Consider the following 26675-nt stretch of genomic DNA (forward strand, 5'->3'; position numbering starts at 1 on the left):
CCTCGGTCAGTGCTTGCCCATCCAGGGGCTGGTCTGAGAGCCCCGGGCCCAGCTTCCTTGGCTGCCCTTTGGCCTCCTTCCCACCGGTTATTCCGTCAGCTCCCGAGGACTGTGGGTGAGGATGGAGACCCAGACCGGCCCCAAGGTGCAGAGCTCAGCCTTCACGCTGAGAGCCCACGGAACAGCAGAGAACGAACAGGAGGAGAGGCCGTGGGCTCTGATGCAAATCAACATTTCCAGAAACGGGCCCAGGGTGCAGCTTTCCCTCAGCTCCTCGCTATGTGATGCTCCAACCAACTGAGTCCCTTTCTGTTCCCAGGGTTTCCCTTTGCCAACGAGGAACCTTCTTCATCCCTAAGAAGAGTCTGAGAGAACTATGGAGAATCATTATTTCTTTTTTTTTTTTTTGACCCTCCAATGGTCATTAGGTTTCGAGTGCCTCCAAAGGAGGGCCGCAGGGAACTCTGTTCCACAGAACATTCTGAAAAACGCCCCTCGGTCCCCCAGACGGGAACCCTGAGCCCTGCTCCTCAGCTGTGACAGCCCCCATCCTCCTCCTGCTGTCGTCCAGCCTCCCAGCAAAGGCCCTCAACGATGCATAATTTATTCCACATGTCCATTTGGCATGTGTCGTAAATGTTTCAGTGCTTTAACTTTAGATGACTTTTGTTTGGAAATAATTGTCCCCAGGGTGGTGCGCTGAGCAGTGAGTTAACACCCGTCCATCCACGGGCCTCCTCTTGGCGACTGTTCCCCATAAAACGTTCATTAAATGCAGCATTGCAGGCAGCTCCAGGCCCACCCTGGATAAACGGCAAGTCCCGGGAGGTAAGCTCCTGGGACTAGTTCAGTGCGATTTCGTTTTACAGTCCCTTTAGTGACAGGTTTTGTAGAAGACTCTCTCAGGACCCACCGGTGCCATCTCCCAGCTTGTCACGTGCTCCCTGCTCCTTGACACAAAAATACGGTTGCCCTCCTCACTGAAGCCTTCAGGTATCTAAGCCCACCTGTGTCACTCCGATGGCACCATCACACACACACACACACACACACACACACACACACAGAGGCACCCTCCCACGTGCCCACACCAGAGGACGCCCACCCCACTCACATGAACGTCCTCAACAGCCTGGGACCGGTCAGAGTCCCTGACCATTCCTGTGTCCCTTCCTCGTGCCAGTGGGCAGCATTCTTGTGCTTTCTGCCACATTTTTATCCTCCAACAGCCTCTCAACTCCCCAGTGGGAGGACCTGGCGTAAGTGATCGATCAGTGGCTAACAGGTCCCAAAGTGATGCTGACTCATGACTGGACCTTTGTGCCAGTCCTTTGCCACTGCCCCTTGGAGCTCTGCCCCACTGTTCCTTTCCTCTGCCAGGTGCTGAAGCCTAAAAACCGTATTTCCCCGAGTGATTCATCAACTGACTTGTGGTTAGATTTGGCCAACGTGGGGCACTGGCGTTCGACTCAAAGGCAGGAGGCGGAAATTCAGGGTGTTTCTCCTCTACCCCCTCTACCTGCTTCAGACGGCATCTCCAGAAGGAGCTGCACCTCCTGCAGGGCACCGGCACCCACCGGGTTCTGGTGATACCACCTCACTCCTGGTCCTTCCTAAGAGTGGGAGCGGCCCCCTCCTGATGTTAATCTTGGCTTCGCCTCACCAGCCTGTCTGCCTTGATTTCCCCAATCCTAACAGCTTTATAATTAGTTCTTCAGATTCTTTTACCTCTTTTGAACTCTGGGGCAGGAGCTCTGTTTTCTGATGACATCCTCACTGGCACGAATTATATTAAAGGAAAGGAGTTACTTCTGGGATGAGAAGGGTCAGAGGGGTGAGAGGCAGAGATCAGGACCGCCCCCCAATCCCACCAGCCACAGCACCTTGCCAGCTGTTGCCAACTCAGAGCTTTCTCATCTTGTATGAACAGAGAAAAATCTTGCCCTGGAGGGAAACTTGAGGAAAACTGCAAATCTGTCCAGGATAAACTATTCCAGAAAAGATTCCAACTAATCCAGGAGAAAAATAAATAAATAACTAAAACCAGCCTATTCTCTTATTAGACGTTCCAGCTCCATATTCTTCCCTGGAAACACAATATATCTCTGTGTTTATCGTCCCCAGTGCTCCCTACTGTCTGTTGAACCTCTTGCTGGAAACTGAGCTAATTCTACTCACTGGTGTCCTTGGTGGAAATACAGCGTCAGCCCACCACAGTTTGCACAAAGCCACTAAAGAAAATGTAGGGTCGCTGGTTGTCTCGTACCCTTCTCTCCAACAAATACCACGTTCCTTCCTGCCTTTAGAATAAGGAAGAAAACCAACCCATGATTCTTCACAGGTGTCTGAGGATCTGTTGAGGGGCAAACACTCTAAACGCAGAGAAGCATAGAGATCATGATCACTGTTCTTGAGTCAGACCGTCTGGCCATATACAAGCACTGAGCAAGTTCCTTCTTTCTAGATAAATAAGCCTCAGTTCCCTCACATATAAAATTGGAATAATAATGGTTTTGAGACTTAAATGAAATAAAACCTGTAAAGACCCACACAGAATGAGCACTCCATAAATATTACTTCTAACCTCACTATTTTACTAACCTCTCTGGGCCCACACCCTTGAAAATCATAACAGTAGATATTAAAATGGCCAAATTACCACCACCTAAAATAAATAAGAGACTGCCTGTCTCCCGAAGTTATGGGCTAATGACCAACATGATTCCTTCACATCAGCAAAGAAAAGTACCGACTCTCAGAACTGCAGAGGCTACAATCCAATCTCCCCACGTGACAGCTGAAACGGGAGAGACCTGAGATGGGCTTGGCCACCTGGTGATATGACGTGAATTCTCCTTAGGGGAGCCTTACAGAGAGAGTTAAAGAGCGATAGGTCGCAGCTAGCTAACATCATAATTAATGGTGAAAGGCTAAGACCAAGAACAAGGCAAGGAAGTCAATTCTCATCACTTCTATTCAACATTGTACAAGAGATTCTAGTCAGGGCACCTGGGAAGAAAAGGGGGAAGGGGCGGAGGATGGAGAGAGAGAGAGAAAAATGTAACCAGGCTGGGAAACGAAGAAGTGAAGCTATCTCTCTTCAAGATGACATGATCTTATAAATAGAAAAAACCCTAAAGAATCCACTAAAGACTACCAAAATTAATAAATGAGTCCAGCAAAGCTGTGGGATATAAAATCAACACACAAAAATCAACTATATTTCTATATACTAGCAATGAACAATCCAAAAGTGGAATTAAGAAAACAATTATATTTGCAATCCCACGGAAAAGAATAAAACAATTACGAACAAATTTAACAAAAGATGTGCAAGACCTGTACTCTGAAACTATAAAACATTTTTGAAAGAAATTAAAGAAGATCTAAAGAATGGAAAGATATAACATGTTCATAGATTAGAAGACTTACCACTGTTACGAAGGTGCTACTGCCTGAATTAATCTACAGATTCAGCTCAATCCCTATCAACAATTCCATCTTGCTTTGTTTGCAGAAATTGACAAGCTGGTCATAAAATTCATATGGAAATGCGAGACACCCAGAATTGTCAAAACAATTTTGGAAAAGAAGCACAAATTCAGTCACATTCCAATTGCAAAACTTACTACACAGGTGCAGTAATTAATCAAGACAATGTGGTATTGGCCAGACATATAGATTAATGGAATAGAATTGAGTGCCCAGAAATGAACTCTTACATTTATGGTGAATTGATTTTTGATGAGGCTGACAAGATAATTCAGTGGAGAAAATAATCTTTTCAACAAATGGGGCTGGAAGAACTAAATATTCAGACAAAAGATGAATTTGGACCTCTTACTTATATCATACACAAAAATTAACTCAAAATGGATCATAGACCTAAATGTAAGAGCTAACATTGTAAAATTCTTAGAAGAAACCCTGACGGTATATCTCTATGACACTGGATTAGGCAGTAGTTTCTTAGATATGACACAAAAGCACAAATGACAACAGGAAAAACAGATAAATTGAACTACATCAAAAAACTTTTGTGGGGGCTTCCCTGGTGGCGCAGTGGTTGAGAGTCCGCCTGCCGATGCGGGAGGATCCCACATGCGCGCGGAGCGGCTGGGCCCGTGAGCCACGGCCGCTGAGCCTGCGCGTCCGGAGCCTGTGCTCCACAAGGGGAGAGGCCGCAGCAGTGAGAGGCCCGTGTACCGCAAAAAAAAAAAAAAAAAAAAAAAGAGCAAAGGATTTGAATAGACATTTTTCCAAAGAAGCCATAAAATCTGCCAACAAGCACACGAAAGGATGTTCAACATCCTTTAGGGAAATGCTAATTCAAACCCCAATGAAATACCACTGCACGCAACAAGGATGGATAAAATAAAAAAGACAGATAACAAGTGTTGGTGAGGATGTGGAGAAATTATGAGCCCTCATGCAGTGCTGGTTGGCACGCAAAATGGTGAAGCCCCTTTGAAAAATATTACAGCAGTCCTTCAAAATGTTAAACACAGAGTTTCCGTATGACCCAGTAATTCTACTCTTATGTATATTTCCAAAAGATGTGAAAACATACATGCACCCAAAACCCGGTACACAAACGTTCACAGCAGCATTGTTCATAATAGCCGAAAAGTGAAAGCCATCCAACTGTCCATCAACTGATGAACGTACAAATAAAATTGGGTGTATCCAAAATATGGAATATTATTTGGCAATAAAAAAGAATGAAGATCAGACAGAGCTACAACATGGATGAATCATGAAAACATTTTGCTAAGTGAAAGAGGAGAAATACGACATTTTGCATGATTTCATTTACACGGAAGTCCAGAAGAGGCAAACCTATTGAAACAGAACGTATTAATAGATTACTTGCCTCCCAGGGTATAGAGTTTCTTTCTAAGATGATAAAAAATATTTTAAACTTAGATTGTGGGAATGACAGCACAAAACTGTGAATATACTAAAAACCATCGAATTGTATCATTTAAATGGGTGAATGTTATGGTCTGAGAATTAAATCACTTACAAAGAAGTTTTATAAAATGAACTTGATGGGCTTCCCTGGTGGCGCAGTGGTTGAGAGTCCGCCTGCCGATGCAGGGGACGCGGGTTCGAGCCCCGGTCCGGGAGGATCCCACATGCCGCGGAGCGGCTGGGCCCGTGAGCCATGGCCGCTGAGCCTGCGTGTCCGGAGCCTGTGCTCCACAACGGGAGAGGCCATAACAGTGAGAGGCCCGCGTACCGCAAAAAACATTAAAAAATTTTAAAAATAAGTAAATAAAAAAAAAAACATGAACTTGATACCTTTAAAATAATTTTTTTGAGAAGCAATGGGCCTTGGGGATGAGGTGGAGCTGCGTATGACTGCTGGCTCTCCCACCACTAGCTATGTGGTCTTTGGTAATTTTCTCTACCATCTGGGCCTCGATAAATGGTAGCTTTTATCATTCAAGAGGAAGGAATATAAAGAGAGATGGGACATGAAGCCTCAGGGTTACAAAGAAGGCAGAACCAAAGTGAGCCTCTGGGATGAAAGAAGCACATCCAAGACTGTCATCTAGACTTTGATTCTTGGTCCTTGTCTGTTTCCCGGAAGAATGTGTCTTTCCTAAATATCCCACCCTAGAGCCCTGTCTTGCCATGGGCGTTGACCTCAACTCTTCCAGTAGGCAAGAGAAGCATCCCTCCCATCAGACAGCAACATGTGCTCCTCCCTTCATCTCCCACCCTTGGCTAGATTTACAGCAAGAACACAAGCATTTCCAGTATTAACAGAATGGAGGGAACACAAGAAGGACGCTGACAATCAAATTCCAGGCCATTTTTAACCTACGCTGCTCATTTGGGAAGGTCATTTTCCCCCCAGCGCCTGTAAGGCATTAGATGCTTTGAGCTTTACATTCTCCACAGTGTAATGAAAATAGATGTTGAATGCTAACACGTAAACATATGTATCATTCACAACGCATTCAGATGTTTTTCAATTATTCATGGTCCCTGAAAGTTATCTGACCTATCGTGCATATAATATATCCAAGCAGTGTTTATATCAGAACCACAGCCTCAGTGTACGCAATTCCAGCTCCTCGGCATTCCCGTCTATGGAATTAAAATTAACTGAGGCAGTGGTCATTAAAAGTCACATGTGATTTCCATAAAAGTATCCATTGTGTATTGCCCTGGGGTGGAGAAAGAAGGTTGCGTGGGGTTGCCAAACCCGACAGGACACGATATGTTTGCTTTCTGATGAGGGTGACGGTGATGGTTACTCTTTCCTAAGAATGAATTCATTTTTTTTCCTCAAATAATTGGCGGTCTTGGGCTTACTTTTTTCTAGGGAAATAATAACTTAGACAGCCACCCCCTTTCTCTTCTAAGTCCTGCTTTCTTAAAGGAAAAAAAAAAAAGACAGAAAGAAAGAAAGAGAGACAGCTAGTATTCTGGGCTTAAAAACACCACATTCTCCGTATTGGTGCTTGAATAAATTTGCATGTTAACATGAATGGCTCCAACTTAAAGAATGTAAAATTAAATGAAATTTTAATTCGAATCCAAGATGGAGAAAAGACACGTGTAAAAACAACAGATTGTCGATCTCGTTGAATTTTTTCAGGAACCAGATTAGGAAAGACATCAACACACACACACACACACACACACACTCTTGGTTTCAAAAAAGGGTGGCACTCAGAGGAGACCGGCGGTGCCAAAGAGGAGCCCCCCACCTCACAGGCACTGCGAGTATTTACAGATCACAGCACAGATCCTGAAGCTCTGTTTCCATGTCTGAATGCCACCATAAAACTCAGAAATACGACTCACAATCACCTCCGTACTTTGGAGGCCCATCCAGAGAAAATGAAATGTGAGGAAGAGTGTACGAGCAGCTCAGGCACATACAGGCATGGGTATGCCTCTGCCAGCCCTAAGGGCCATTTCTCGATGTATCCTTGCATAGCAGTTAGATGCCCAGACTGTCAGAGACTCACCTGGGTTGGAATCCCAGATCCACCCACCATTCACTGTCTGGGTGACCTCTGGCCAACGACTTAAGCTGCGGACATACCTTTCTTCATTAGTTTTCATTTACAGGAAAATTGCTCCAGGCTCATCAATTTATTTCGAGAGTGAAACGATACAGCGCGCTGAGAACGGTGCCTGGCCCACAGCAGGGACTGAATAAAGGTTCGCTGTCATTGCGCTGGTTGGTCTGGTGGTCGTTGCTACTGCTATGCGACGTGGAGGTGACAAGAGCCCAGAGGACCCAGGTCTGAAACGGTTTCTTTCTTTCCCGACCTGCTCTCCCATTTCATCCAGACATTACCACCCGGGAAGGAGAGAGAAATCAAGTCATGGGAGGGGCCTGCTCCCCACAACCTCTGCCCACGGGACACGGAGAGACGTCATGCTCTCTTTCCGCCCTGTCCCACCGCTGTCGGCCCTTCTCACAGCCCAGTCTCCATCCGCGAAGGCATTCCCAGTGAAATGACAATAGGATCTTAAGAAAAAAAAAAAAAGGAAAGCAAGCACCAGGTGCCAGCATCTTACCGCATCCTCAGTCCCACCGGTTCCCAATTTCTGGACCAGAGACTTGTCGCTCTCCCTCAGCATCTTCTCCCGAACTTTGGCTTCATGCTCAGGCCGGGGGCGCTCCTAAAAGCCAGAGACACAGAGCGGTTAGTAAACAGGTGGAGGGCCACCCTGGCCCGCGGGGTATGGCCAGACGCCACGAGGACAGGACGTCAGGTCACGGGGTCAGATGCTACGGGACAAGGGCTGCCACACTACACGCAACCACGAGGCGTCAAGACCAGGGACACACTGTGGCGGGAGAGGGGGACACACACCACTTGTTACCACACTGGAAACCAAACCTGAGCACGTTCCTGGGGGTGGCGCCAGGGTTGAGAAAGGAGAGACGGAGCATTAACGAGGAGCTGATACAAAAAGGAGCCCCGTGCTGCACACAGCAGTTTGCCCAAAGGCCCGGGGGCTACCTCTGGTCATCCCACTATCTATCCTCAGGCCTCAACTTTAAGTTGCAATGAGCCAAATCCCAGCTGGAGAAACAGATGTGCCCCCCCAGCCGGGAGTCAGGGCCAGGACCAAACGTCTTCCCTGCGCCATTCTTCTGCAAGCCAAAAACGGCCGCCAGTAAACATCACAGTTGAAGGTGCCCACAGGGAATCTTAAAACTCACTTGCCTGGACCTGTTTGCTATTCAGCCTTGGTGAGTAACTCACTGGCAAGCACACTGATGCTCAGGAGACAGCGCAGGGACACGCAGCAATACAAACCTGGATGGTGAGTCACCAGGCATGGGAACGAGTGCCTGGGTGATCAGAAAGACCACGGCCCCATCAATGCAGACGCTGCGGCAGGAAGACGCGTGACTTGCTTCAAAGAGAATTAACAGCGTACACCCGGCCTCCTGCATCATTTACCAAGAACTCCCAGGCAGGGATTCCGGAGCTGGCTCCCAGCAGACACAGAGAACACACATTCCCTCATCACTGCTCAGGCCTCAGAGATTCTGAAAGCCAACAAGCTGGACTCCTGACCTGTCTCTGGCTTTCCCGAGACATGCCATGATGCTGGAGAGGAGAAACTGTGCACGTGGCTAATAAGAATAACCACCACAGGGCTTCCCTGGTGGCGCAGTGGTTGAGAGTCCGCCTGCCGATGCAGGGGACACGGGTTCATGCCCTGGTCCGGGAGGATCCCACATGCCGCAGAGCGGCTGGGCCCGTGAGCCATGGCCGCTGAGCCTGCGCGTCTGGAGCCTGTGCTCCGCAACGGGAGAGGCCACAACAGTGAGAGGCCCACGTACCGCAAAAAAAAAAAGAAAAAAAAAAAAAAAGACTAACCAGTATAACAGAGGAGGAGCCATTCCAGAGTTCTGAAGGCTCTCCATTATCACCCGGGCTCCACAGTGCAGTCCCACCCTCGGAGGTGGGACCTTCTCTGCCTGCTGAAACACAGCTGGTGGAGTCTCCCCCTCTCAAATATTCTAGAGTTTTATAGCTTACACGACATGTAGTTCTTGATTACGTCATCTTCCTTTATTGTTTCCTAGTTGTTTTGCATGTGGGAATCTTTTTATCCTAAGATAAGAATCCACTACCTGGTCTCCATTATTTTGTTTCTCGCAGCAATTAGCACCGTGGGGAGAACACAGAAATCTCTCAACGCTTGCGAAGTTCACTTCATTTTGTCTCTCCCCTTCACCCATCCTCCAACGCAGCATTTCCTAATGTGTGTGCCAGGAGGGTTTTAGCTAAAAAAGGATGCCAGGGTCTAACAGATTGGAAAATACCATACATTGTGTCACCTGAGAGTCACAAGGAGCCTAATAAAAGCTCTGAGAAGTTCTCCTGTAAAGACACGTGCTGAATCTTCTTCAACCCACCATGTCCCACAAAACTTTCGCCTCCAACAATTAACCTCCTGCAGAAATACTTTGAGAAATGTGCTGTGGCCTCTGAAATTTGGTTGCGTTTCTTCTATGTTATTCCTATGGAAGATTTTAACTATAGAACTAAAGCCGTGCCTTTTTGTACCATCCTCTGGATTCTAAAGCCCTTCAAGCGAGAAGTGCGTCTATCCTGTCATCCTCGGCAAAGGAGCTGAGGGGCCTTCCCTGCTGACTGTAAGATGCTCCTGATCTGCCCCTGACTTTCCGAAGACGTGACGTCACGTAGAGGAGTGTCCTCACATCCCTCTGGCGGTGGCTGTGGCCCACTTCACTGCATTCTGGGCCCCAGCTCAGACCCTCCTCATCTGTTTAGAACAAGCTGAGAGCTCTTGGCACGCAGACAGGAGTCCGAGGCTCTCAAAGCAGAGTGTCAAGCTGCTCTGCTTTCCAACCGAAGCAGGTCAGACAAGGATCGCGTTGCTCGCAGCCAAGAAGATCGGGTGAGGTCACAGGATTCCTCAAAGGCAGGGACCTGGACAAATGAGCGCCTGGCCAGAGCAGAATCTGGACCCCGTGAGGGCTGCTCCAATACACCCAGCCTTAAACACGGCCTCCCTGGATGGGGTCTGATGCCGAATCATCACAAATACATAACCCCTCCCGCCAAGGCTCTGGGAAATATTTTGCAAAGCTACTTCCACCTGGTTGCTCCCCGCAGGAGCTGGCCTGAAAGAAGGCCCCAGGCCAGCACAGGACCAGCCTTCGCTGATCGACAGAGGTAAACCCGGAGATGCAGTCAACAAATGTCTCCAACAAAGAGTTACCAAAGCATCTACTGCGTTCCGAGCTCTTGGGAGCTCTTCTTCAGGCTCTGAGGCTACGAACAAGGAGCTTATCTCCAAGTGGAGGAAGGTGACAGTAAGCCAACAAACCCACAAATAAGAAACCAGCAGGTGGGGATGAGAGCAACAGAAGAAATGTCAGGCTGGCTGCTTCAGAATGGGGATTGAGGGAAGGCCAGCCAGAGGAGGGTCATGTTCTGGTTGGAATGGAAAAGCTAAGAAAGGTCAGGGCAGGTGGAGACTGGAGCCTTCCAGGCAGAGGGAGGAGCCGGTGCAAAGCCTGGAAGGAGCCCAGGAGAGAATGCAGGCCCGTTGAGAGAACGGAGGCTGGAAGGTCTGGGAGGAGAAGCACGCCACCACGCGCTGGGGGGAGGCAAGGGGTCTTGCGTCCTACGTGACAGGAAGCTGTCGGGGCAGCTAAGCCTGACGTGGTAGACAGGGGCGGGAGAGAGAGGGATGGGAGGACATCTGCATTGAGACCACCCTCTCTGAGGGGTCCCAGGGACACGCGGGGCCTGAGTGCATCAGGGAATCGGGCAAGAGAGGCCACTGAGCTCAAGGCCATCCCATCTCAGAGCGAAGACTCCTGAGGTCTGGCAGGCCTCCTTCGACGGCCTTCAAAGGGGTCTCTCGGGCCATCCCAGCCGGTTCCACAGGGAGGCCCCTGGGCCAGGGGCTGCTGCCCCGGGAGGTGGGTTCTCCAGCCCCCTTCTCCTCCTCCGCGCTTTAAGCCCCGCCCCTGCTGCTTTCCTTGGCGTCCCACGTGGTGTGCGCACCCCAGGCGGGAGGGACAGAGGGTGGGTGGCTCTGGTCTCTGGGCGAGTTAGCACCCTCCCCCCAACTCCCGAAGGGCTGCTTCCTAGTGAAGACCACAGGGTAGAAGCTGTCTGAGGGTTACAGCCATGGCAGGATCCCTGAGACCTGGAGACAACATCTGGTTAAAACAGAAAAAAAGCTCTCATCATGACCTTCAAGGACCCCTGCAACCTCCTCCCCGAAGCCCAGGCGGTGTCTGCATCCTCTTGCTCCCCATTTGAATGTGGGTTAAATCTGCCCACAACACTTCATTTAAGGCCTAGGGCAAGTCACAGATGCCTTCCAATCCTGCTCTCCCTGCCGTCCCATGACCTGAGGAGATACAGTCGGGACCCTCCCTGGCCTAGCCACCAGCCTGCATTTGTTGCTCTGCCCACCCCGCCAACTGTAGCCCAACCCCTGTTCCCTGCAGCCAACTAGACCTTCCAGGTATCCTGCTGACTCTGAGCCACACCCTGAGCTTCCCTGGATCAAGGCTCCTGTCGGCTGTTTCCTCCTGTGGGTACCCATTCCTCCCTTTGCTGCTCATTAAAATTCAACCAGTCTTCAAAACCCTGATTTAAAAACAAAACAGTTTTTAGACCGGAAGGAATTTCTCTCAAACTCACCGTTGTATCCTAATTATTCAGAGACCAGACAACCCCTTAGTTGAATGCAACCCTTTGGAGATGCTCAGAGACCGTGCCTGAGGGAGTTCCATGCCCCAAACCAAAACCTGGTCCATAGGAGGTGCCTGATGTGCACGTTCAGACTTAACTCAACTTAAAGCGTGCTTAATATCTGAGTCCAAAATCTAAATACATGGAAGGAAAGACACAGCTGCCCTCCCTCCTCTCAACCATGCCTGGCCCTGGGCTTGCACACAGGGGGGGCGCATCCTCAATGCTGCAGAACTGACCCGCCCCCAGTAACCTCACACAGAGAGCCCGTCAGGACCAGCTCTTTGCGCCAGGGGTGAACCCAGGCTTGGCCAGGCCTCTCTCTCAGCCTGCGCAGGAGTTACTGAAATCACGCCCCTCCCAGGAAGTGACCATGGCTCATCGGGTTAAACAGGAAACCTGGCTGCAGAAACCAGAATGGCTTAGCATCCCACTGCTGCCAGGGACTGAGACGTCAAGGGCACTGAGTCGTAACGGATGCCTTTCTCTGTGTGAGTGTGTTTACACTTCCTCTTTCACAGGCAGACCTGCTGGCCTCCTCAGAGCTACTCAGAAGACACACTTGGCTTGTTTCTGCCCCCACACTGGCATGGATGCCAGGCTGCTGCTGCTTCTCTTCCCTCGAGACCTCCTAGGCCCTGCTGTAGGAGAGGAGGACCTGTGCGCCCACCACCTCCCCACACCCGGCCACAGCTCTCTCCTCTCTCCTCTCTCTCTTTCTCCTCAGAATCAAATGGAACCAATAGGACAAAATCACCCACACAGTCCGACTTCCACAGCTCTTTCGACTGGAAGCACTACTTTGGCCATCTTCCCCCAAGAAATGCAATTGCCTTTATTGTTCTCTGTTGCTTATCTTCCCAACTAATGTGTATCGTCTCTGAAGTCACAATTCGTATGTAGATCCTCTCATTGGCCACGGAATCCGAGATGCTGTGAGCCTCCGGGCATCTGCTTAACGCACAGGACTGGGATGGAGTGAATGTGTGAACTCAATCCATGGTCATGGAATGCCCACCTGCTCAAAGGCAAGCTGACGACTTGGAGCTTTAAGGAGAGGAGAGGATGTCACATCACAGACAAGGGAGCCACACAGCCTTGAGAACAGGACTAAACTGGGGATTTCACTGGCTTGGTCACAAAGCATCAGGGTCACAAAGCCAGAGGTCCCGAGTCCAAGGAGAGGCACATCAATGAATGAGGGAGAATACAGAAAAAGTCTGCTCCCCGCACAGCTGTCATATGCTCTCAGCCAGCCTACGCACATGGTACTTAGGCAACTGGGGGCACCTCCTGGTGCTCTGGACACTGTCTTCAGCATCTCATCGACACTGCCCACGGCGTCGGGAGCCCCTACCCGATATTCACGTTTGCTGTTCAGGCAATGGCAGCGCACGGGAGAAGATAACCGTGAGCAACCAGGCCCACGCTGGTCATCGTCAACTCGCCGACATCAAAGGGGGCCCTGGTTCTCAAAGGAGCCCCGAGGGAAGGTCAATTTGTTTCATCCTTTAAAATCATCTGTCCATACAACTAGACTCTGGAAGAACCTACCCTTTCCCTTAGCTCACGCTCCCGTTTCACACATGCTCTCCTGGCTGACAGGGTACTGGATCAGTGGTTCTTTCTTCCTCCATATGCATCAGGGCAACTGAGACCTAGCACCCATGCCTCCCCTTGACCCTCAGCAGGCTCACAGAAGCATCCAGACACACGTCCGTGCTCTGGGTCACGTTCTCTGGCTTCACGCTCTCGAGCACCAACAGGACGGGAGGTGGAAGAACGTTGAGTTAAACCTCGAGGTCACCACGAGGCTTGCTTCTCATGCCATTTTTTCCCAGAGAGGGTCACAAGGACATCTGGCTACCCGTCAGGTCCAAAGTCTTACAGCTCAAGAGAAGAGAGAGGATTTCAACTCTTGGCCTCAGTGCCCATCAACCCTGGCTTGGCCCATGGAGCCAAGCTAGGAAAGGGGCCACACCGAGACTCGGCAGGTGACTTGGCTGCCGTGATAGCAAATGTAAGCGGTTATTTCACTCAAGACAATCTATTTCCAGGGGCAAAGCAAAGCAAAGACCCAAAGAGAACTCACTTCTTCCTCTTCTATGCCAGTCAGATCCCAGAAGTAGCCCAGTCGCATCTGTAATCTCTTCCAGTTTTCGAGAAACATGGTAGCTTAAAAAGAAAGGAAAAAAATTCTATTAATTCTGAGCACCCTCAGGGTTCCCCAAGGGAGGATAAACTTATAAATTTCAAATTTAGGGACTTTCTTTAAAGCATCGATTCCCTTCCCCAACCCCAACTTCTAGCTGGGACAACTCAAAATACTCCACATCCAGGAGAGCCCAAGAGATATATTTAAAGGGAGACACACACACACACACACACACACACACACCCTTTTCCCTAGTTCTAGGTTATAAGAAAAGGGTAAACACGGATCTCAATAAATGAAGGAAGAACGGAAGGATAAAGGAAGTAAGAATGGAAGGGTTTGATGGTTTGTCATCTTCTATGACAAACCTCGTCTTCCCTATACGTTCCCTCTTCCTGCAACTTCCTCAGCACGTTCGCTTTTTTCTCCATCTTTCCGTCCCCAGCACAACTTCCCTTCTCTGGGCCCAAATCACCTCGTTCTGAGGTTGTGTAACATCCCCGAGTAGTTCTACCTGAGTCCAGGGTTTCAGTGTCCCCGCCCCCCATCCCGCATGCCGCTGGAAGGCTCATCTCCCCGAAGTGCCATTCACTCATTCTTCCATTTGTTTAGCAAATATTCGTTGAATGCCTACCGTCCCGACACACTGGTTAGCCTGCCTTCTCCAACCACAGCCCTTGAAGGGCAGCCCAACATGCTCCGGAAAGAACCAGCCCCCTCTGCTCCACAGGCATGGCTTCTTATGCCAGGATTGGACACCTGATCCAGAGCCCACTCATAGGCCAATCGGATTCTCTCTTTTGAAAACTGAAACTAAGAGACACAAAGAGAAGCAGAAACGGGACAAACCATGCAGCACGTGAAAGAAGGAGAGCGGTTTCTGATTCCTCCTTCCGCTCCAGTTGCCTAGGGGCCTGGCTATACTTAATTTCCTGCATCCACGAGCTTGCTTCTTACTTTCTTATAATCTCTTATTATTTAAGCAAGCTTGAACGAATTCCCTATCAAAAAAACCCCAAAAAACAAAAAAACCAGACCTGAGGTACGTGCAATATACAAAACAATGTTCCAGACATCGTGAGGAAGACTAGGTAAATCTGACGTGGATTTTGCTCTCAAGTTGTTTAGTCTGTGAGAAGGGATTTTACATAACTACAGTACAAGGTATAATGTGATCAGGGCCTTAAGAATGACACAGATAAAAGGCTGTGGGCATGCAGGAGAGAGGGTGCCAGCTGCCGGAGCATCTGAGCTGAGTCTGGAAGAGCAATGGCACTTGGGCAGTGCAGAGGGGCAGGGAGAGGGGGGAATCCCAACACACCACCCCAAACTTACACTGGGTCCCTATTGTCTAGATTCTTCCCTCTGGATACAGGGACCTTGGGTATCCGGCCCAGCCCATCTGTCCACATCTATTCGCACCGCTTGTCAGCACACACCTCACACCTGCATTGCTGACGAGGGCATCGCCTTGCTGTCCTCTTCATCCCCAGCTTTTGCAAACTGTCCCCTCTCCCACGCTACCCTCCAGTGCTGTCCTCCTCCGTTCCTGACCAGCTCATCCTTTCCTGACCGAGTCCCCTAAGATCGGCCTCCCAGGCGCCCGTTCCTCTGCACTCCTAACACCCTTAGATCTGGTGCCCTGGAAAAGGAGGGGGGGTGACAGTCCCTGAGGCCACCCCTACCTTTCTACACCACCCCTGGTAAAGGCCTGGGCGCCCTCCACTACCTGCCGCACCGGACTGTCGGCTGCCATTCGGGTCTGCAGCGTAGCAACAGGACCGCAAACGCTTCTTCGGCTCGTACCTGCCTCTGTTCACCTGGGAACAGCACGGGGCTGAGCAAAACAGACACCCACCTGCTGGCTGAACGTATGGTTACTTAAAGCTACATTTGTTTCACTTGGTGCTATGATAGCTACTAGCTACACCGTGATACACGGATCTGTATCTTTTCTCCCTGGGATTTGAGGCCTTGTCGGGTGGGTACCCCACCTCCCGACCCTGGCCTGGGGATGGTCTCCAAACAAGGGGTGCGCCCCTCCTTTTCCTGCGCTGTTCTCAGTGACTGAGGAGGGCTCTGCACACAGACCGAGGTCTCTGTGAAGGAGAGAAGTCAGACTGGGAACAGAGGACAGGGCAACAGAGTCCCTGAGGGGGAGTCATGGGGACACAGAGGACCATCGCGACGACGGAGAGCAGCTCACAGCTCCTGGTGGGAATCACGGCCAGGCACCACTCGGAGTGCTCTGCATACACGTCCCACTGACGGTCACGAGAACACTAGGGTGCAGGTATCACTTCACCCGCTTGAGAGACGAAGACAGTGATGCTCCAAGGTCGAGGACCACCCCTGTCCCAGGTTACTCAGCACCTCGGCTAAGAGGACTGACTTCAGAGACACAGGGCTAGTCACGCTGGCTGGCACAGGGCGGGACTGGGACCCACGGTTAGGACTGTCTGACCCTGAAGTCACTGTCCTTAACGTCGTCCCTTTACTTCTCCCTTCCCTACTTTTCAATAGGGCTTCACCCTCATTCCAAAGTTCCCTGGAGTTTGAAGCCAGAACCCCCGAGGAGCTGGGCCAGGCTGCTCTGCTGGTCCCGGGTCCTGCTGACCCATCTCAGGGACCCCTGTTTCCGCCCCACCAGCAGCCCCATCGCTCTCTCTCCGTGGAGAATCACTTCTTCTCCCAGCTTTCTTCCTAGCAGGCTTGGGCCCTGGCCCAGGCCCACCCAGCACAGTACCACTGATCATAATAATCATGTAATGAGAGGCATTACCATTATTTTCTTTTTAACATCTTTATTGGGGTATAATTGCTTTACAATGGTGTGTTAGTTGCTGCTTTATAACAACGTGAATCAGTTATACATATACGTATGTTCCCATATCTCCTCCCTCTTGCGTCTCCCTCCCCCCACCCTCCCTACCCCACCCCTCTAGGTGGTCACAAAGCACCGAGCTGATCTCCCTGTGCTATGCGGCTGCTTCCCACTAGCTATCTACCTTACGTTTGGTAGTGTATATATGTCCATGCCTCTCTCTCACTTTGTCACAGCTTACCCTTCCCCCTCCTCATATCCTCAAGTCCATTGTCTAGTAGGTCTGTGTCTTTGTTCCCGTCTTACCCCTAGGTTCTTCATGACCTTCTTTTTTTATAGTATCCATATATCTGTGTTAGCATATGGTATTTGTTTTTCTCTTTCTGACTTACTTCACTCTGTATGACAGACTCTAGGTCCATCCACCTCACTACAAATAACTCAATTTTGTTTCTTTTTATGGCTGAGTAATATTCCATTGTATATATATGTGCCACATCTTCTCTATCCATTCATCTGTCGATGGACACTTAGGTTGCTTCCATGTCCTGGCTATTGTAAATAGAGCTGCAGTGAACATTGTAGTACATGACTCTTTTTGAATTATGGTTTTCTCAGGGTATATGCCCAGTAGTGGGATTGCTGGGTCATGTGGTAGTTCTATTTTACTTTTCTAAGGAACCTCCATACTGTTCTCCATAGTGGCTGTATCAATTTACATTCCCACCAACAGTGCAAGAGGGTTCCCTTTTCTCCACACCCTCTCCAGCATTTACTGTTTCTAGATTTTTTGATGATGGCCATTCTGACCGGTGTGAGGTGATACCTCATTGTAGTTTTGATTTGCATTTCCCTAATGATTAGTGATGTTGAGCATTCTTTCATGTGTTTGTTGGCAATCTGTATATCTTCTTTGGAGAAATGTCTATTTAAATCTTCTGCCCATTTTTGGATTGGGTTGTTTGTTTTTTTGATATTGAGCTGCATGAGCTGCTTGTAAATTTTGGAGATTAATCCTTTGCCAGTTGCTTCATTTGCAAATATTTTCTCGCATTCTGAGGGTTGTCTTTTGGTCTTGTTTATGGTTTCCTTTGCTGTGCAAAAGCTTTGAAGTTTCATTAGGTCCCATTTGTTTATTTTTGTTTTTATTTCCATTTCTCTAGGAGGCGGGTCAAAAAGGATCTTGCTATGATTTATGTCATAGAGTGTTCTGCCTATGTTTTCCTCTAAGAGTTTGATCGTTTCTGGCCTTACATTTAGGTCTTTAATCCATTTTGAGTTTATTTTTGTGTATGGTGTTAGGGAGTGTTCTAATTTCATACTTTTACATGTAGCTGTCCAGTTTTCCCAGCACCACTTATAGAAGAGGCTGTCTTTTCTCCACTGTATATATTCTTGCCCCCTTTATCAAAGATAAGGTGACCATATGTGCGTGGGTTTATCTCTGGGCTTTCTATCCTGTTCCATTGATCTATATTTTTGTTTCTGTACCAGTACCATACTGTCTTGATTACTGTAGCTTTGTAGTATAGTCTGAAGTCACGGAGCCTGATTCCTCCAGCTCCATTCTTCGTTCTCAAGGTTGCTTTGGCTATTCGGGGTCTTTTGTGTTTCCATACAAAATGTGAAATTTTTTGTTCTAGTTCTGTGAAAAATGCCAGTGGTAGTTTGATAGGGATTGCATTGAATCTGTAGATTGATTTGGGTAGTAGAGTCATTTTCACAATGTTCATTCTTCCAATCCAGGAACATGGTATATCTCTCCATCTATTTGTATCATCTTTAATTTCTTTCATCAGTGTCTTATAATTTTCTGTATACAGGTCTTTTGTCTCCTTAGGTAGGTTTATTCCTAGATATTTTATTCTTTTTGTTGCAATGGTAAATGGGAGTGTTTTCTTAATTTCACTTTCAGATTTTTCATCATTAGTGTATAGGAATGCCAGAGATTTCTGTGCATTAATTTTGTATCCTGCTACTTTACCAAATTCATTGATTAGCTCTAGTAGTTTTCTGGTAGCATCTTTAGGATTCTCTGTGTATAGTATCATGTCATCTGCAAACAGTGACAGCTTTACTTCTTCTTTTCCGATTTGGATTCCTTTTATTTCTTTTTCTTCTCTGATGGCTGTGGCTAAAACTTCCAAAACTACGTTGAATAATAGTGGTGAGAGTGGGCAACCTTGTCTTGTTCCTGATCTAAGTGGAAATGGTTTCAGTTTTTCACCATTGAAGGTGATGTTGGCTGTTGGTTTGTCATACATGGCCTTTATTATGTTGAGGAAAGTTCCCTCTATGCCTACTTTCTGCAGGGTTTTTATCATAAATGGGTGTTGAATTTTGCCAAAAGCTTTCTCTGCATCTATTGCGATGATCATATGGTTTTTTCCTTCAATTTGTTAATATGCTGTATCACACTGACTGATTTGCGTATATTGAAGAATCCTTGCATTCCTGGGATAAACCCCACTTGATCGCGGTATATGATCATTTTTAATGTGCTGTTGGATTCTGTTTGCTAGTATTTTGTTGAGGATTTTTGCGTCTATGTTCATCAGTTATATTGGCTTGTAGTTTTCTCTTTTTGTGACATCTCTGTCTGGTTTTGGTATCAGGGTGATGGTGGCCTCGTAGAATGCGTTTGGGAGTGTTCCTCCCTCTGCTATATTTTGGAAGAGTTTGAGAAGGATAGGTGTCAGCTCTTCTCTAAATGTTTGATAGAATTCGCCTGTGAAGCCATCTGGTCCTGGGCTTTTGTTTGTTGGAAGATTTTTAATCACAGTTTCAATTTCAGTGCTTGTGATTGGTCTGTTCATATTAAAAATAATAGTAAACATTTAACAAGAAACATTTACTCTTATTTTTAATTGTAATTTGTAGGCAGCCACGCCTAGGGGATCTTGGCTGCTGTAACCAAATACACAATCGCATAAAACACACAGCAAGGCTGTTAAAATAACAAAACCAAACCCTAAGCCACAAAGCGCTGACACAATCCCACCGCATTTGCTTTCCCTCCACTGCTGCTATGTGAGAGGAAGAGAGGGGAGCTGGGGGTGGTGAAACGGTCGTGAATCTCAGAAGGGGTGGCAGGTATCTATTCATCCATCGCGAGAGCAAGGAAGGTACAGCTGGAAACCAAGTTTCCCCACAACAAGGAAGCACACATCCCAGGAGAGGTCTTGAGGGATTGTGGACCAGAGTCAGGAAGCTTCAGCTGCTCAGTCACAGTAATATTTGCCAGACAGATTCATGGGAACGAGGGGCGCAGCGTATCAAAGCATGGGTGCGTATTTTGCGCTCCGATCGGTTCAAATGGATTTGGGGTGATTACAAGACACCGCCTTTTGAGAAGCAGGCACAGAGCCACCTGGCACCGCGTGGGTCACAAGCTGCAACTTCAGGTTGTTCTCCTGACCCTTCCTGTGAACAGTTCCAGAGCTACACGGCCACAAGTGCCCTTTCCTCCGACCCCCTGCCCCTATTCTGTGGGCTGACACTGCCCACATTCCTGGGCAGTGGTCATTCTCCCTGGGAGAACAGAGTCTCTGCTAAACACCTTCCTCGGTGGCCTGGTCACGTGGGAATCTTTCCAGCTCGGTTCTGTCTCCACCCACGTAGAGGTGCCCGCAGGAGACAGAGGCCACTGGGACCAGTTCTGGCAGCGGTGCTAGAACAGACCTCGCCTCTCTCCTGGTCACACTCCCGGGATGTGTGACTCACGGCCCCATCCTGGTGTGTCCTCCAGGCCCCCTGGAATCACGGATAAACCTAGCAGCTTCTGCAGCAGGACAGTGGCCCTGCCGGTCTGTAATCCAATGGGAAAGATGAGGGCCTGCACTGGATGGATGAGTGAAAGGCAGGCTGCTACTCCCAACAGGCTGAAACATATCCCCTTGGTCCCTTCCTTAATACCCGTGGGTGTGTCTTCTTAGAAATGTTCAGTGACCACGGGGTGGTTATCCCAGTTTGTAAGAATAGAAGTGTGTGTGTGTGTACACGTGTGCATGCGTGTGCTTCTAGTCAGAGAGCTGTGGCCCAGAGAAAGTTTATTACCCCAAGCCTCTGGGGGGAAGGGAGGAGGAGGAAAATGAAGGAACTATTTGTTCCTTCCTTCAGAGATCCCTTGGGTGAGAATACTGAAAACATCCCTCTGGCATTAGGTAAAATCTCTGCAGTCTACACTCGCCTTGTCCCGGGAACTGCACTGAGCGTGGAGGCAAGAGACCAGGTCTGGGCCCACCTTTACCCCCAGCTAACTCTGTGACTGTGGCAGTCACCCCACCATTCTGAGTGTGACACCAAATGACATCTAGGACCTGCCATGTCTTAGGAGATGTACCTGGAGGTGCCTATGAGTGTGTGAGGGGTTTTCAAAGCATGCATGGATGGGTTCAATCTCCAAATAAATCCTACGTGAGATTAATACCAGATTCACATTACTCTATCTCTTTAAAAAATATATTTATAAAGCCACGGAGGATATTCTTAGTTCTATTCACATGTATGAGTAAAGTAGAGAAATCTATTGTCCCTAAAATGCTTTTTAAGGTATAAGGACCAGGGCTTCCCTGGTGGCGCAGTGGTTGAGAGTCCGCCTGCCGATGCAGGGGACACGGGTTCGTGCCCCGGTCCGGGAGGATCCCACGTGCCGCGGAGCGGCTGGGCCCGTGAGCCATGGCCGCTGAGCCTGCGCGTCCGGAGCCTGTGCTCCGCAACGGGAGAGGCCACAACAGTGAGGGGCCCGCGTACCGCCAAAAGAAAAAAAAGAAAACCAAAAAAACCCCAAATACTAAGGAAGTAAACCGAAGGATATGGGCTTTAGAGCTTGGTCACTGTACCCATTTAAAGGTACCCCCCATAGAAGCAAGCCTCATGGTGACAACTTACCCCACAGAGCCATGAAGATGGAGAAGAAGACAGTGGCAGGGTTGTCAAACAGGTGGCTGGCCTGCGCCGTTCCACAGGCTGAGCTGAGGTTCCAGTAGTCACAGGACTTGTCACACAGGGGACACATGGTGAAGGCATTCTGTTGGTCACACATCTCTTTGCTGCAGAAGACAGAGGCTGCTGGGTCAGGGGGGCTCCAGCAGGACCCTTCCCAAGCCCATCACCCCCAAAACAGCTCCCACTTCCGAATCCCTGGTTGAGCTTATCAACTCCAACAGCGAGGTGTGTTAGAGAGTTGGAATTGGGTTCTTCCCTTCGGAAGTGTTACTCTTATATCTTGTCTTAAAAAATGAATGGGCTACCTTTGGAGATATGGAGCCCCCTGTCACTAAAAGTGGCCCAACAGAAAGTTAATGACCATCTATCAGAGATGCTGTTCATTGGACAATGCCACATAAAGTCCATTCAAAATGTGCTGAGTCTACGGGGCTGGTGGGGCGCATCAACAATTGTGAATAAATCACCCATCGGAGGCTAGATTCCATTGCTCTCATTCAAGCATGGGCTGTCTCATCAGTGAGTAAGGCTGGTCACACAGAGGAACAAACACGAGTGTGCAGCTGAACAAACACAATTCCTTCCTCTGGAAGGAGAAGCCATGTGAAAAAGAATGGAGTCAGGTGGCTGGAAGCCCATTTCTAAGTGCATCAGCCGTGTGACCGTTTGTAGAAAGGGAATTAGTAACCTCAACTTAATAAGAATTATCACAGACCTAGAGAACAAATGTATGGATACCAAGGGGGAAAGGGGGGGGGGTGGGATGAGTTGGGAGATTAGGATTGACGTATATACACTATTGACATTATGTATAAAACAGATAACTAATGAGAACCTGCTGTATAGCACAGGGAACTCTACTCAATGCTCTGTGATGACCTAAATGGAAAGGAAATCCAAGGAAGAGGGGATGTATGTGTAAGTATAGCTGATTCACTTTGCTGTATAGCAGGAACTAACACAACATTGTAAAGCAACTATACTCCAATAAAAATTCTAAAAAATAGAAAAGAAATTTTTTTAAGAAAAAGAAAAGAATTATCGTAACCATGAAATGGGATGAGGGAGGCCAGAAGAATAAGGTAAATTCTTCCAAAGTCTAGATTCCAAGGTACTTGGAGAACAAACTAGTCAAATAACCATCACCTATATTCTCGCCTATTTTCAGTGTATTTCTGTTACAGGACTCATGAATGTATTTGAAATTCCATTCATTCGTTAGGCGGTTAGCTGGACCCAATTAATTTAGGCTCATCAGAGTGCTTGCAGATAAGGACCGAAGTGTTCTCGGCCCTAACTGGCTTCCCCAGTAACCCTCCACAGTACATTCTGGTAGGAGAATGAATTAACTCATCACTCTGGTGTGCCATATTCCCCCCGGGGGATGGGCACATGGCTAAGCCCGTGGTTTTGGGAAAAAGGGTGGAGAACTGGCAATTTCATGAAAATGAAGCACTGGCTGTTCTCACAGAGCAGCTGGAGCCACGGTGATGGGGCCGCAGGGGACCCCAGGCTGAAACCACAGCTGGGTTTCCTCCGCAAACAGGCAGCAGAGGGCGCTACCGAGCACGGTACAGTCGGAGGCCGCTGCCGGCGGAGGGAGCTGGTACCTGGATGCTGAAGCCCGGGATTAGATGAAACCCAGAAGCCGGCAGGATGCCTGCGTCCAGCTCCCCATCGCTAAGCAGTCGAAAGGTTTCACCGAGGGCTGTCACTGTCTGTCAAGTCCCAGCTTTCAGGCTTGTTTTTAATGAGCCACGGCAGGGAAGGCCTTCTGTGTGAGAGAATGGAAACTCTACGTCTCCGGGGATAAATCCCAGTTCCTCCACTGACTTTCCATTGGCAAGTGTCAAGAGCGGCGACTCGCTCACATAGACAACATTAAATAGTAATTTCTTAATAATAAGTTCAGCCGTGCTAGCTTCACCTGGGCATGCGCTTGTTGGTAACCGGAGAGTAAGGTTCATTTTAAGTCTTCTGGGTCAGACACATGTTGGCTGCCTGGTGGAGGAGTTGCTGCTCTTGGAGAGGAGAGCACCTCTTAGAAAAGAGACTCACGTGGAAAACAGTGGGTCTGCACAAAGTCTAGTAAAGAGCTTTGCTTCTAAGCCATTTCTGAGAAGACATGAGTCCTTCTCATATCTTTGCTGCGGAGGGTTTTTTTTTTTTACACATATAAGGGCGTAGAATCCTAGAACACCTAATCTCAATCAAAACTAGTTAATGCTGGGCTTCCCTGGTGGTGCAGTGGTTGAGAGTCCGCCTGCCGATGCAGGGGACACGGGTTCGTGCCCCGGTCCGGGAAGATCCCACGTGCCGCGGAGCGGCTGGGCCCGTGAGCCATGGCCGCTGAGCCTGCGCGTCCGGAGCCTGTGCTCCGCAACGGGAGAGGCCACAGCAGTGAGAGGCCCGCGTACCGCAAAAAAGCAAAAAAAAAAAAAAAACCAGTCAATGCTAAAAGGTCAGGAGTAAAAAAGTATTAGCCACCAACTTGGCACACTTTGAAACTTACGGGCTGTGTACATTACTGGTTTTAAAATTAGAACACAGTCAACTGCCAATCATTTGTACAAAATGGCAGCCATGGTACATGGACACTCATCACATCTTTTAAGTTTGAAGTCAGAATGCTCTACGTGTATTGGGTTGGGGTTTTTTGTTTCATCTTTTGGGTTTTTTGATGCAAGCAATTTGAACAGAATTCTGGAGAAATTCTGCCTTAGGATGACATTAAAAGGACTCTGTAGTCTCTGAAAGAGGCTGCCTCTAGACAAGCTGAAAGATGGGGGAACCTCCCCTAGAACTGAAGTCAGGTCTGGGTCATTCACTGGCTGCATTCACCACAGGTTCCTAGTTCGAAGTAACAGTGGCTGTAAATGCAATGGTGTATTTCTTCAATTTATCGTTTTCTCTACGAAGCAGAAGAAGGTTGATGAATGGGCTGACCATCAGGTGAACCAAGACCCCAGAGTGGGTGGTGTCCTCAAAGAGTGACCCACTGCTCACAGGTCAGGCGACACAGAGCTGTACTAGCCACAAAGGGAGGCAATTATTCAGGAAGTTCAGACAGAACATCTGCTATTAAGGTCTCAGGTCTAAACTAACCAATTTTTGAAAATATGGTTTAGATTAATTAGCTTTAAAAAAATGCTCCAGTCTTTCCTAGGCGTGTAAGCAAATGGAGAACAAATGCAACCAACCCCTTGCTAAGTCAAGGAAGGTTCTATAGATGTGTCGTGCACATATGGAATTATTATTTACAAGTGACGCTTGTGTCTCACATATCAAAGTTCTTGGCGATAAAAGGTACCATTTAAAGTTCCACGTGATGTAAATTTTCTGGTTTTGATACTGTACTGTAGTTATATAAGACATAATCACTGGCGGTAACTGGATGAAGGGTGCCCTGGGCCCTCTGCACTATCTTTACCACTTCCTGTGAATCTATACTGTTTTCAAAATAAAGCTTTTTTTAAAGTGATACACAGATACTAAATTCCAGGCTTAATGCCAAAATCAGAAACCTTTATAATAATCCCAGGAAGAGTGCAAGTTTTTAATCACGCTTAGGAGTGGCTGGTAGACACAGACCCTAGAAGAGTACGAATTCGTTTGGATTCAGTATTGGGACGTAGAGGCTATTCCTCTGTTAATGAGGATTGGGAGTTTGTGAGTTTTTGCCGGGCGTAGAGCTCGGGCTTTTGATAGACATACAGTCGTGATTAAGGAGCAGTTCTCAAAAACATCTTTATAGTGTGCTTAGCTTTTTCTATTTCCACCTTCTTGATTTGCCCCCCCCCACTCTGAAAAACTGGCAACCAAACTTTCAAGTTTTATAACAGCCAATTTCAAACTTTTTTGTTACAGAAAGTTAAAAAAACAGTTTAAAAAAAATTTACCACAGATTCCAGTATGCGAGTATATACGTACCCGCTCCCCACAAAAACACTTGTATCACTAAAATAACTGTCATGAAACAATTCTGATACTTCCTTCTCGTGATGACTACTAATATTATGTTTCATTCTACTCTGTCCTACCTTATTCTAGTTCATTTAAAAGGTAACGATTACATTGATTCTATAATCCATTAATGGGCTGCTATCCACAGTTCGTAAAACGTCACACACTCCAGGATGTCTGCAATGATGATGATCACGTTTTACACGCATCTAAACCCGCACGCACATGAGTGTCCATGCATGTGCATAAATAAATGACTTTGCAGCTTGTGTAGACCATGGTCATTTCCAGCCGCAGTGGTCACCGTCACATGCATTCCCGTGTGGAGAACCAGGGCACAAGTTCTAAGTCCTGACGTAAACCAGCACACAGATGCCCTACCCGCTGCACTGAGTTGGCTCGAGGTGCATGGTATGGAGTCCTCAGCTTGGATCAACCTGAGGCCCAGCTCCCCAGGGATCACAACCGGGCAACTGAGCCAGGTTTTTTTCTGAGACTGAACCAGCTGGGGCCAGTTGGAGCAACTGGGCTGCAGAGGAGGGTAAGAGCCCTCAGGAAAACTGCACCGCTTACTGGAAAAAGCAAAGACCTTGGAGCAGGTGGAACTCAAATCCCAACCCTGACAATTATTAACTGCTGAAGTTGGACAAGCGACCTCAGGTAGCATCCACGTCTCCATCTCTCTGAGGTGAGAATACCTATTGACAACACTGATCTCTACAGGATCAAAGAAACAAAACACAGAAACCACCTAGCACCATGCCTGGTACAACTAAGACCAGGAATTTGGTAAGTACTCGTTCTTCCCTCGTGCTGCACGAGGCAGAGCCCGGAAGACATAGGTCCTGTGACAAAGCTCACAGAATGCCAGTCCCGAGCCCTGAACGGATGACACCACAGTTTTTATACACAAACATATCCAAACCCTTGTCTCTCATACCAAGGTATTGAGCTTTATTCTAACTACTGACACGGCCATCTCCAGTGCCCCTAACCTGCAAGAGCTTTTCTATAGAGTGACATAATGGAAGATCACCTGGTTCCTGCCACTGGT

General features: G+C 48.1%; 1 protein-coding gene across 8 annotated transcripts in view; it reads right to left on the minus strand.

Moving 5' to 3' along the window:
- Positions 1-26675, minus strand: part of ANO2 (anoctamin 2) — a 336711-nt gene that overhangs the window by 144411 nt on the left and 165625 nt on the right. For all 8 annotated transcript variants that reach the window (XM_089920173.1, XM_089920168.1, XM_089920169.1 and 5 more), the window contains 3 exons: positions 21602-21762; positions 13825-13907; positions 7549-7653 (listed from right to left, as the gene is read on the minus strand). In XM_089920173.1, the coding sequence (XP_089776299.1) occupies positions 7549-7653; positions 13825-13907; positions 21602-21762 (349 nt within the window). The remainder of the gene's footprint in view (positions 1-7548; positions 7654-13824; positions 13908-21601; positions 21763-26675) is intronic.

Source organism: Delphinapterus leucas, chromosome 11, assembly GCF_059928025.1.
Source record: "Delphinapterus leucas isolate spDelLeu-1000000601 "Yukka" chromosome 11, BTC_Dleu_Yukka2, whole genome shotgun sequence".
Lineage (NCBI taxonomy): Eukaryota > Metazoa > Chordata > Mammalia > Artiodactyla > Monodontidae > Delphinapterus > Delphinapterus leucas.